The following is a 12,812-nucleotide window of genomic DNA, read 5'->3' on the forward strand; positions in this document are numbered from 1 at the left end:
GTGAGGCACGCTGAATCTGTGTTTGATTGATGGTTCGTTGATTCGCCGAGCGACTCCGTAGCTGGTCGAGAATTGCCGAATCATATGTCCTGCCTGGACTGCTGAAAGCGGCCGCAACGCCATGTTGGCGAAGTCTCTCATCTCTGTGAGGAAAAAATGATAGAAAACATAACTGCCGAGAAGAAAAGGTAGATCGCCGAGGGAGGTCGAAGATCGTGGCGATTATTTCGTTTGAAAGAAAACGAACCGGGCCGGATCCGCAGCGGTTCCGGACGGGCGAGGGAGGCAAACCTCCCACCGTCCCCATGAATAGCACCGCTGATCCGAACAGCGACTTTCCATGAAAAAAAAGACGTTTGTGTTGCTATTCGAGCTTCGTTATCCCAGGTCGTTAAAGGGATTTGGGGCCTGCTTCAAGAATCTACTACGCTTGCTTTATGAATGCAAGCTAAGCGTTGTTTGTATCAGTATTTATTAAGGTGTTGTTTTTATTTGTTGATTTTTTTGCGATGAGTTTGCCACCGAAAGTGGTCCCTAAACCCGCCGCTGTCGCAGTTAGCGGACCTGGAAGTGGCCCCTCTCCTTCGAGCCAACTGCGGGCTACCCTGACCTCCGTGTCTCTGCCGCCGGGAGCCCCAACTGCTCCTCAGCCAGGCGCTGTACCACCACCTCAATATCCTTTCACATGGGTAACAAAGAAATTGCATGTTATTTTACACTTTTAACTCTTCTGTATGTCGGCAACCCACAATGCAGTTATATTAGTGATAGATAAATAGGGGTCGGATGTGGGGATGATGGTTTCGTTTGGAGGGAGCTGGGAGGGGAGGGTACAATTAGCTAGCTAAGTGTGCTAACGTTAGCTAATCAAGCCGGTTTCCTAAGCTAACAGATGTCAGGTAGATTTTTTTTTGGGGGGGGGGTTGAAGCGACACAGCTGCGTTTACTTTAGTTTGTGATTAAATATGATTGCCATCTAACTAAAGCGGTACATTACTGATAAATAAGGGAGCGTAATTTGGTACAGGAAAGGTCCATCGCCGGCTTTCCCAACCGGTTACCGGCTTTGTTCAATGCTGATTGTTGACTAGCAGGATGCTTTAGCCGAGTTAAAGCTCTGTTTCAGCTATTGCAGATCTAAGAACAGCCTCTGTGGTTAGCAAGAGAACAGGTCAGTGGATGCAAGGTCGAAGTCCAGAAGGGCTGCATAAATTTAATCGTCATGACCCGTGCCACTGTAACGTAATTGAGCTAAAGTCTGCTAGTAACAGGCCCGGCCTTTGGGAACCGCTCATCCTTTGATATTTCCAACAGCATTAGCTTTCGGAGGGGTGATGAAGTGCACCTTGACAGGCCTGAGCTCTCAGTGACAGATGGTAGATTTGTGGTCTTGTTTGTTAAATCATCGTCATCTGTGCACCTTTTAAAAATAATTGTGACACTAACCTTGTTTTCGCTTTTTCTTTTATGTGCTCTTGCAGAAATCCCGTGGCAATCATTTAACACAATTTTAGCGTTATTGGGTTTTTTTTGTTGTTGTCATGAGCTGCCTTCAGGGCCATAAAACATCCCTTTACCTTTGAGTTTTACCCGGGGATAGCCTACTTTTTGGTGGAGTGAAGTCACAGCGGTTGTGTCACCTCCTGTTTTATTTACAGCATGGCATCAGTAGTGTGTGTGAGAGAGAGGGAGAGGATTAAGTTGATGTCTCCTGCCTGCTCGTGGCAGAGAGATGAGTCTTTTGTGATCTGACAGCTTCTGTTGTGGCTTAGCTTTAGGGTGTGATATCTCAACCTGATTTCCTGCCACCCATGATCACAGCCACCTTGTGTTTCTGACATCTGAAAGGGGCAGCAAGTAGCAGGTGCCAGTATGGAGCCTCTCTTTCTTGCAGCTTGATGTGATGTATTTGAATTGTCTGTGAGTTGGATGGGTAAACCAAGTACATCTGTAGCAGCATGGCTGTCTCAACGCCTTTGCAAGGATTGTTACATTTTCGTAACCAACTTTGACTTGTATGATAGGCAGTGCATGAACATTGTTTAGAGTAGATGGATGCATAAAAATGATTTAGGTTTACGGTAATCTTTTCTTACTTAAAATCTTAAGTGATTATCCTCTCGTACCGTATGACTTTGCAGATTGTACAGTTCTTCAAATCCCCTTTTTGATACACGTATTGCAGTGGTAGTGGTCCGTCTCCTGTTTCCATTTCAAATGTAAAATGCAATGCAACAATTCTGAGAACTTAATGTAACTAAATCTTAGTGCTATAGCTTTTGGAATGGTATTCAAAAGATTGCAATGAAAAATTGATGATGCATTTAGGAGCTGGAGATAATATCATGAACACTTATTCAGTTTCATTCCCATCCTTAGCAGCCGTGAGTCGTCTCCTCGCTTGTATAGATGTTGGGCTGTGGTCGAAATGGCTTTTTTTTCCAGTGGCTGATCCAACTGCTCACAGAGCAGGATGGCTGGATATACGATGCAGATTCATTGTGTTGTTGTGGCTTCTTTCTCTCATGTAGAATGAAGCAATGTATCGATAACAGCTACAACAAATTGGACACACGATTGCAGACCTTTAATGAACGTTTGTTTTAAGTTGCTGTCACCACATCGTCAAGTAGATCTATTCTGCACTCTGTCTGCAGTGCACTTATTCTAAATAAAGAAATGTATCGGCTAAAGGAATGTCCAAAGGTAATCCAGAACACTGAATGGCTGCCTGCACTGCAGATGCGTTTGCATTAACTTTTTGCAGAGATGTTGTATCAATGCTGAGAGAGTCGGAGCGCTGCTTTAAGTCTTCTCCAGCACATCTCAAAGATTTTCAGTGCGGTTAAGGTTTAGACTCTGTGGTTGCCAGTCCATGTTCAAAATGATGCCTCATGCTTCCTGAATCACTCCTTTACAATTAGAGCCTGATAAATCCTGGCGTTGTCAGCTTGGAAAATGCCCGTGTCATCGGGGTAGAAATAAATCTATGGATGGAAATACCTGGTCATTCAGTGTATTCGGGTTGTCGACTGACCTCATTTTCTGGGCACAGAATCTTGATCAGACCAACTGAAGCAACCCCAGATCATTTGCTTAGTTAATCCAGGTGGTGACTGTTTTTCTTTGGCAGGCAATTTACGAGGTGTACTTAGCAATACACTCCTTTTTAATTCAGTCCAACACAAAAGCAACACAGTGATTGAAATAAATGAATCCTACTTTTACTCACTGGAATATATTGGCGTCGCTGTGAACAAAGTAGATCCAGGAATTTCTTTTTAACATCATGATCGTTTGAGTTTGTATTTTGTGGCGCTGGTAAATTGAATTTGGTTTGCTTAAATGTGAAATGTTTTCTGTGTAATAAAGTATGATTTCATCTTATATAATCATCTCATGTCAGGTGGGGAGTTAACAGTGAGTGTAAACTGAAAATCTCATTTTTGAGATTGCAATTAAAATAAACAAATTTGTTCTGGAGGACGTTTTCCCCCGGATTGGTCCTTGCACCCTGTTTTATTAACAACTCCACAAGACTGCACTGTATTTAATTATCATACGTGTAGGAAAACGGGCCCTTTGAGTGTTGCTACTCGTCTGACCTTTCACTCTCCCTCGGCCTCTTGGGTCAGGAGTGTGGGAGCTTGTTACTCTGCGTCTGGTCTGGGCTCCTGTTGTATGGGAATTCCCACTTGGAGAATGTCACTGTGTGTTTGTGGAGTCCTGAGATACGCGGGGGTTCAGAGAGGCGCTGTGGCGAGGCGTGTGTGCTTACGTGCACGGGAGTAGTTTGGGTCGAGGGTGTGCACAGCTTGTGTCTGCTCCTGGTTGTCGGAGAAACACCCAGCGCATGCGTCTGCTGCTGCGTTTGCCAGACAAAAGCTCTGCTGCTTAGCATTCAGAGTGAGAGGCCAAGGTGGTGCTTCCCACCATCTGCCAACAAAGGCCCAGGTCACCCAGCCTGCCTCAGCCCTCCCCCATTTCCTTCTACCCTCCCATAGCTCACCTCACCCCACTGCTGGCCCAGCTGAGAAAAGTGAGCCCCCCCTTTGCCCCAGCTCTTCTCCTCATTCACCCCCTTCAGCTTTCATGTTCATGGTCTAGCAGCTTCATCTCTCTTTGAAAGAGCTTTCTCCTTATTTTTGTTCTGACTTGCATCTTTTGCAGTTTGAAAAGTTCTTCATTCTCATGCTTTTGTGCAAACTGCATAATGTTACCAGCATGTTTTGTACGCCGCCGTGTCGCTACGTAATGTTTGTACCCAGCCGGCAGGTCACGCAGCAAAGCAGTCCTGTATTTCAGGACAGGTGTGTGCCGTCTGCTTGAGGATATATTCTCATGAGCATACTCGCTGTGGGATGTTATAAATAAACTGCTGAGTTGTTATGAGCCAGCATGCAGAACTGTTCTTTCCAGGGAGGGAGTGGCCAGCTGAGGAAGACATCCTGCACGCTGTCAGGTCGCTCCCAGTGTTTTAATAGGAAGTGATATCGCATCATTCAGATTTTTTTTCTTTGCTTTGCTTACTTAAGCAAAACAGGCTCAAATACATCCTGAATTAGTGAGAAAATGCACCGAGTAGTGTTCGAGAGTAACTCCATCCTCACAATGAGGATATGAAGTTGAGAAGCTTCATGCCTGCTTGTCAGGAAGAAGTGCTGCTCGCCGATGGTGATTATCTATGTTTATATTTAGTTAGTTTCTATGCACAACCTCACGAGTGGTTGGCTACTGTTTCTTCACACTACTTGCTTCTCTAGCTTAAATCATGTTTTTCTTTTACTTTTTTTTTTTGGCATTTGGGTCAGTATCACTTGTGCTACTGTGGTCTAAAGTTAGCAGTCAGCAGCATAAACCAGTGACCTTGTGATGAAGCACATTTGATGACTGGACTGAGTGGAGTTTGCTCTCAGCGCAGAGTCTGTCCTGCAGTCCAACGACATGCATGTTCCGTGTGTGTGTTTATGGACCGGTGGGTGACCTGTCCGTGGTGCTCCAGACCTCTCATCCAGCATCAGCTGGGATAGGCTCCAGCATCCTGCCAACCTGAGCAGGTTGTAGCAGCTGAAGAGAATTATTGGATGGAACAAAGTCATCACACGTTCCAGAAAATGGCTACCGCCGCAAATAAAGCCTTGCTGTTGTACACTGTGGTTACTTACCGACTGCAAGTAAGTTGAATCTTTGGCAGAGATGCTCAACAGACTTTGTTGCTGTTATACACACTCATGGATTTTTATCCTGAACGAATATACAATGTGTATAAACTGCTGAGAACTATTTCTTCGTCTTTAGAGCGTTTCATGGAGCGGCTAATTTTCCCAAGCTACAGCAGTTTTGATTAAACCTTGTATTCTACGTTTCATCGTGATTCGGTGGTAATGGAGGAAGTGGTTTAAAGGTGGCTTTTTCTTGTAATTCTTGGACATGGCACATAGTTGTGTCATTATGGCGTCTACCTTTTTCCTTTCATTCAACCTCTTGAAAGTGAAGATTTGCTATTCCCCTCAATGCAAAACAAAATCATTGTGTGCTGTGGGCATCCAGAACCATTGTTGCTTAAGATTTGGTTTGTTAGCGTTGAATCCACCAACCTACCATCTATTGTTCATACTGTAGTGAAAGAGCAGTCTCAGCAACAGCAGGCAGGCAGTGCGAGCTTTGTGAGCCTCGCTTTTATCCAACACTGTGCGTGTGTGTGTTAGTGAGGGGCCAGTGAGCCAGCAGGGAGAAGGAGGGTTTGTATCTGCACCATCTGGGCCGTCTCCACTCACTTCCTGTGCCTCCACTTACAGCTCTCTGCACTGAGATTTCCAGGTTCTTTGGCTCATTCAAATGAGACATAGCAGTTTCCTTTAGGTCTGTGAGAAATGTAGGTCAAGGTTATGTGATGTAACTTTTCTTTTTCCATGGTAAAGACTGTGCATGTGTGGGAGCGCACAGAGAGATTTGATTTACGGGATGTTTGTTCGTAGACCAGCCAAATCAGCAGCAGCGGAGCTCCCCTCTCACTCTGACCCTCTTTTGCCTCCTATTTCTGGATTCTTTGTGTGATTTATTTCGCAGTTATATTGTTCACTTTACAGCTCTGGTTCATTCATTCATTCAGTGATAGAAGATTACAGTTTATTGAGCTGTATCATCCTCCTGATCACACCCCTGCTATTTGTAAGGCTGTGTTTCCTCCTGTCTTTCCCTTTCTCTCCCACACACTCAGCACTTAAGTGGCTTTACAGTAAGCTAATGATGAAGCATGAGCTGCAGCAGCTTTACTCTCTTAAAGGAGGCTTATGTGTCATTGTGGGGTCAGGGGACAAGGAGGACTGGTTGAATCTACTTTATGATCTCCCAAAGGAAGGTGGGTCAGCATGGGCTGGTGCGCACCCAGATTTGACCTCCCTAACAACAAACTGTATTTTTGTAAATATCGGCCACATTACTTGAAGTCTGTGGTTACCATCCTCAAAAATCCTTTGAGTTGAAGTTGCTGGAACCTTCGAGGTGCAGTTGATTTAGGATTATGTGCCCTCAATCCCTCCTGTCTCTGAAGCCGTGTTTCTTTTGGTCTCAGCGAGCACCAAAATGGGAATCACTATGGTTGGTGCGATTTTTAATCGGGTTGCAGGTGATTTAAAATTTTTTTAAATTCATCAGCACTGACCATTTATTTTCAGCCCTGTGAGTCAAAATAAAAGAGCATTAAACATTTAGTGTGGTCACGCCCCTGGCTCTGCCCTATACATGCAGGGGAGCTTAACCCCGGTTAATCTGGTTGCTTTGCCATCCACATGGAGGGCTTGACTTAAATAATATTTTACAACTTGACATTAGAATATTTGAGTCAATCTTGGTATGATTGCACTTGCTAAACGGTGTGAACCCGGGGGGAGCAAACTGAAAAGGTTTGTGACATCAAAGGGGAAACTGCTATGAGAAGGCACGTTTTTTTTCGATAGATCTGAGAACGAAACTGAATCTCTACTCTGGTAAGATAAATGTCTTCCTGTGTGAAAGAGTTTCCCCTGAAATGTGTTGTGTTAAAAGTGGTCCAGCCAAAGGAATGACACAAGTGGCAACACTTCTCGTATGTTGCATAACAACTTTCTGTGCGACTGCAGTTGTTTTCCTGGTGAGAAAACCAACATGTGCTTTCTGGCTGGGAGCCATTTAAATAAGCACTGACTTTTACAGATTTTGCTGCAGTTTTCTGCCACATTTTCTGTGCCTGTGCCAGCAACCCCCGACTTCCAGGTGGAATTGCACCTGCTCCTGTTTCAGGGTCAACTCTGGTTTCACCTGGCGACATGAACCCCCCCCCCCCTGCTTTCGGTCGCCCCTGGCAGATTGTAATCCTACGGTTCAGTCTGCCGTGGTGCTGATGGTCTGCGTCTCATTATGTCACTTCTATGTCCGTCAGAACTGGCTAAAGAAATATTTTCATTTGTGCGCTGGTGATGTTTTTCTTCTTAAATGTCAGAAAGTGAATCTTTAGTAAAGAAAGCAAATGTTGTTTTGTTCAAACGACAGCCTTAAAGCACAGAAATATTTGTTTACAGAGCTGTATGACAAAGAGAACTCAGAATCAAAATGTTTGACATTTCTGCTTAACCGTGGCATTTTTAAAATTAATTTTATTTATACAAGCTCAAATTCTTCATGACTCCCACTAACCTGCAGTGTTGCTTCAGAACGGACCTTTAGTTCCAGTTATGTGGGAAATGTTTCTCCCTTACTTACTGTTTTCCCCACAGTTTTGGTGCTCTTCCCCACCAGAGCTATTACATCACTGAAGTGTGTGAGGCCCTAATTACTGCAAATTTCTGCATGCGCAATGTGTTTGTAGAAGAGACGGGGGCGTGTATTGTTTTTTTCTAAATTCCCCAAGAAAGCAATAGATAATGTTTCTGGCTGTGTTTCTGCATTTTGGACCACAGACCTCCTTTTTTTTTTTTTTTTTTTTTTAAATGACTCCATTCTCTTTTTATCTTCCTTTCTTCCCATTGTATTGCCGAGCTACGATTAGCGATGCTGGCTGGAGGCCAAGAGAGATGACGGCCCCTGCGGATCGTAGCAGAGGAAGAGGGCTCAGGGCAAGGGTAGGCATGATGTGGGCGAGAGGAAGAAAGGCAGGCGTTCGGTTTCCCTTAAATCACGTGATCAGCAGTGTGTGAGCCTGTCTGTGGCAGACGACTGCATGAGCAGGTTACTAACCACAGGGCTTCCCTCTGCCGTTTGAATAATACACATTCTCTGTTTTGTCCTCTCAAACATGGGACTGAAGTCTCTGCAGCGAGTGTCATCATTACATGTTTCACAAGCTGTAAAATAAAAATCTGTCTTCAGATAGTTCCCATAGCATTTAAAAAGCCCCAGGCATTACAGATTTAAAAGTTTCATGATGAGCAGTAGAAAAATCTTTAACCCATCATCATTCTTACTGTTATACCTGCAAAAGTAGAAGAGAATGAATATTTTATGCAGTTTGTGCTCTGTCTGTGGAGCAGGAACAGTTGTCTAATCCGCTGCTCCGGCTGTCCCCCTGCCTGAAGTAGCTCAGAAATCCATTTCAGATTTTCCTTTTAACTCTTGCAAAATGGTGAAGGTACATACTGTACTTGCAGAGATGGGGCATTTAGGGTGGGGTGGATCCTTTAAAACAAACTACAAGCCACTGGGTTTTGAAGAAAACCTTTTGGGTCTGAAGGAGACGGACGCAATTAAAAAAAATCATACAGCTGTAGAATGAACTTTTATCAGCGTTTGTTCATTGGATAACGTCAGAGAACATTTAGACACACTGTTAAAGTATTTAAAGTCTCTTATGGTTTAATCAGCTGTATTTAGGCTTGAAAGTGTCACTAACATGAACACCTTAACACATGAAAGAGACCTTACCTGTTGAGATGTTCAACTCTTATCAGACATGAAATCCGACTTAGTCTCCAGTTGCCTTAAATTCAACTCGCCCCTTTCCCAGAATCCCTCAGGTTCAGCCATCACTGGACGAACAAATCTTCCCCACACAGCCTGGAGTCAAATGTGGTCATTTTAGATGCAGTCACGCACTTTCGTTAGAAACGACTCTTAAAGAACAATATTTGAGAAAATAATCATGCTCTGATCAAGACTTCATTATCAAACCATATCATTAGCACGTTTGTTGCAAATATGTGAGTTCAAATCACAGACAATCAACTTATTTTGTTCTTAGAAGTTGGTGAACCCAGTTTGAGTTCAGGAGTGGTGCATCTGTGTCTGTATGGACTGGTTACTGGTTAGAAAATAATGCTACGGATAAGGCAGAGGATTAGATTTAGTTAGTAAGACTTGGCTGGTCTGTGGGGCCTTTAATTTCTTCTTGTCAGTAACCAGAACAAGAACAATGTGAGGACTGAATAATAATGATCTGCAAACGTCTGTCACTACCAGACACAGTTCGCCGCTCCATCCGCGCACTGGAGGGTAACATGGATCAAATAAACCATACAAAAACAAACCTAGGTACTGGTTTCGTATATTCATACATTGGTATTACATTGATTAATTACTAAAAGCATTTTCTAATCACGTCTATGCTAACACTGAACCAACGGAGGAGCAGCAGCTGCTTAAATATTTGAGAAGAACAATGAAGGAGTGGATTTACTTATGCGACTCTGGATGTTAGGATGAGGTCACTGAGAGCAGCCCAAAGTTTAGACACCAGGTTGAATAGAGGCTCACAGAAGCCGAAATCCTAAATGTTAATAGATCTGAGCGCATGCAAAGCTGAACTGAAATTGATTTGAAATGATAGTTGTCATGATATCCAATTTTTCACATTTATAACCAACAATTTATTGAAAATCTGTTACGCTTGACTATGGAGACGACATGCAAGGCAGCTGTTCATCAGCTGTCAGAGAAGCATCGAGGTTTTCGAACATCTATGCGGGGTAACAGAAAGGAGGCTTGGTGTGCTGTGGCACATCTCGCATTGGGGTCCGACTCACAGCAGGTAGTAACGGTACCAAGCGTGCTCCACATGTTCCAGCTGTGTCCAGTATATCATGTGGATTGCACACAGAGAGAAAAGGAAAACCAGAAGGGTGTGTGTTCATGTAATTATGGGGAAAAAGCCACAGGAGTTTGAAGAATCTAACAGTCTGATGCGAAAGCTGTCATCTTTTTTCTCTTTGTAGTTACGGTGTGGACGCATGGTGGTCACATAGCTGTTGTTCTTGCTGTGCACAGCCCTTTATTCTGTTTTTATTGTTGCACAGCTTGTAAATCGGTGCTTACAATGGAGTAAAAAGACGGGATTGTTGGTTTCATTTTCACTTCACAGGTTTTTTCTCATGAAATGAAACTGACATGTTAGTGTTCACTGAGCTCAAATTAAAAGTGTTGTGATTTGTGGGGAAAATGCTGGATGTTTCCTTTTTTTTTTTTTTTATTTGGACTTTTCGTGTCTATAAGCTTAAGAGTTTGCTTTATGACGCAATAACGATACAAAGCAGTTGTTTTCAATACTGAACATTTCTGAAATGTGGGAGGTGCAGCTCAGGCGCACTGTGTAAGGAATGCCACTGTGCTCTCGGAGAAAGGCTCTGAGCTTCTTTATCTGCTACAACACTGCAGAACATTAAAGGTTTGATGAGATTTTGAGCTCTGGAAGTTTGTTTCTGGGTAGCTAGACTGCAACAATGATGAGACGGGCATAAATGAACACTGCTTGTGGCGTTATGCGGTTGATCTGCATGGTGGACGTGAGGTGTACTCGGTCCCCCCCTTTCTCTTCATGTACAGCTCCCATACAGCCGCTTACCTCCCCTCCCCCATCCCATCACACTGCGCTGTATGTCCTCAGATTCAGCTTCTGGCCTGAAGCAGAGCAGGCTCCTCCCCTGGCAACAGCAGCAAGTTGCTTTATCCCAGGTCATCTGAGGAAAGTGGGCCATACAGAGAAGCCGTAGAGATGTTCGAGGCATTGACTGTATAGATGCAGTGGAGAATTTATCATTTTAAGTGTAATTTACACTTGGGTTTGTTTTAGTTTTTTTTTAATGGCAGTGTCGGTAACAGTTTAATCTCCTTTTAATTCCTTTAATCTCTACTTTTTGTAGCAGGAAAAAGCAAGCCCTGGAGATCACATCAGGCCTATATATATACACACACATATATTTTTTTTAAAAAAAGGTTGTTTTGGCCAGCGAGGTGTGCTAACTGCTTCTCTCCTGCACTATCCTGTCTCATTCCCTGGTGTGTGAGGCCCACTGCAGCAACAAGCCGCTCCTGCAGTGGTGCCTGCCCACAGCTGCAGCAGCCGGCTGGCCACGCCACAGACCAGAGAAGAAAAAACTCACATTTTCCTAATTACTTTTCACTCAGGTGCTGATTTTATGGCAGAGTGCAACTCCATAGAAGATGAAAATTATTTATATATTAATTTATTTTATTTCATTTTATTTTTTTAAAGGTGTTAAATTACTGTCACCCATGAAGACATCACAGCAAGAACCGTCCTCTCTAAATCTTAAAATCTGCACCCTGGGTCTTAAAAGCACCAATCACAGCTACTCTTCAGAAGAGGGTGAAATGAGGAGGTTTAATACACCGGTTATATTGCTGCTCACTCGTTTAAGCTAAAGTTGATTAGCCTCGTTCACCAATTTCTAGAAAACATTTTCTCTCGTGTGGGATTCATGTTGTGTTCTTATAAGTAAATAAAATCCGGATAAATCCCATGGCCTTGTCAATTGAACGCACGTGTCAGTTTTTTATTTTTAATTGGCATCCAAAAATGACTCCACAATCCATTTGTGGACAGAAAAATCCCAGATAGAACGGCACCTGAGAGGAAAAGTCCAGAAAAGAAAGGCCTGATAGTGGAGCAGAAAGCCTCAACATTGGCCTCAATCTGCAACACACTTCAAGAAATCAATGCAAATGATAAAGTAAAGACAAGCACTGAAACCTCTTTTTAGAGTTGAATTAGATGCTATAAATAATCCTAATTGATTTAAATCGATCTAATTTAAAATAACATTTCTATGGGGATAGAAGCCTATAGAGATGCATACCAATGCCCCAGCAGCTCCCTGTTCAAGCAGAATGCCTGTTGTGTAAAACATAGGTGCATTGTGCTTTTTGGAAGCCTGCATTCAAAGAGTAGCCCTGAGATCAGATGCGTGTCTAAGAAGTGCTGCTTTTTGCAGCTGAGACATGGCAACAGATCTGAGGAGAGGGCCGTAGTTCATGCATGAGCACCGATGTTGTTGAAGCAGCAGTAAATGTACTATAGTAGGCCTGCTTTGAGTCTATGAATAGCATGATCAATCATTGATTATTGGATGAATTGGTCCCTGGTGAATAAGGCTTGAACCACTGGTGTGATTTCTGTTTTAAAGTATGGTTTGTAAAGTAAAGAAGAAAACACAATCACTGAATAATCTCACACATGCTGACACTGGAATGTGCCTTTTGCTCCGATTGTTATTTGTTAATAGCAAATTTTAGTAGCATTATCTTTGTGAAAACCTCTTTCTAAGACACTGTTCCACTTAGGAATGACTGATTATCGAGGCCCAGCATGTCCTGTTAGCTGTAGCTTTGGATGGCATTCGGATCTGGCTTCACACCCTTCATTCAGAGTTGTTGCCGACATCATTGTTTTTGTAGCTGAAATGTTTCAATAAAGTTGTAGCATGATGTGTTTGTGATCATTTCATGAACTGCAGTGTTGGTGTTTCTGTCAAACCGAAGCACGTATGTATTTTGCACCTCTGTCACAGACTGAGGACTCTCCCTTTGACTTCTCTTAATGAGGC

At 43.3% G+C, this 12,812-nt stretch overlaps 1 protein-coding gene across 11 annotated transcripts in view; it reads left to right on the forward strand.

The window, feature by feature from the left end:
- The first annotated feature begins 73 nt into the window (after positions 1–73).
- The window catches only part of eif4g3a (eukaryotic translation initiation factor 4 gamma, 3a), a 48,702-nt gene continuing 35,963 nt past the window's right edge, over positions 74–12,812 (forward strand). For all 11 annotated transcript variants that reach the window (XM_072381617.1, XM_072381619.1, XM_072381618.1 and 8 more), the window contains exon 1: positions 74–689. In XM_072381617.1, coding sequence (XP_072237718.1) covers positions 510–689 — 180 coding nt within the window. In that variant the 5' untranslated portion in view covers positions 74–509. The remainder of the gene's footprint in view (positions 690–12,812) is intronic.

The sequence above is a fragment of the Leuresthes tenuis genome, unplaced genomic scaffold (assembly GCF_036924035.1).
Source record: "Leuresthes tenuis unplaced genomic scaffold, fLeuTen1.0.hap1 SCAF_3, whole genome shotgun sequence".
Taxonomy (NCBI): domain Eukaryota; kingdom Metazoa; phylum Chordata; class Actinopteri; order Atheriniformes; family Atherinopsidae; genus Leuresthes; species Leuresthes tenuis.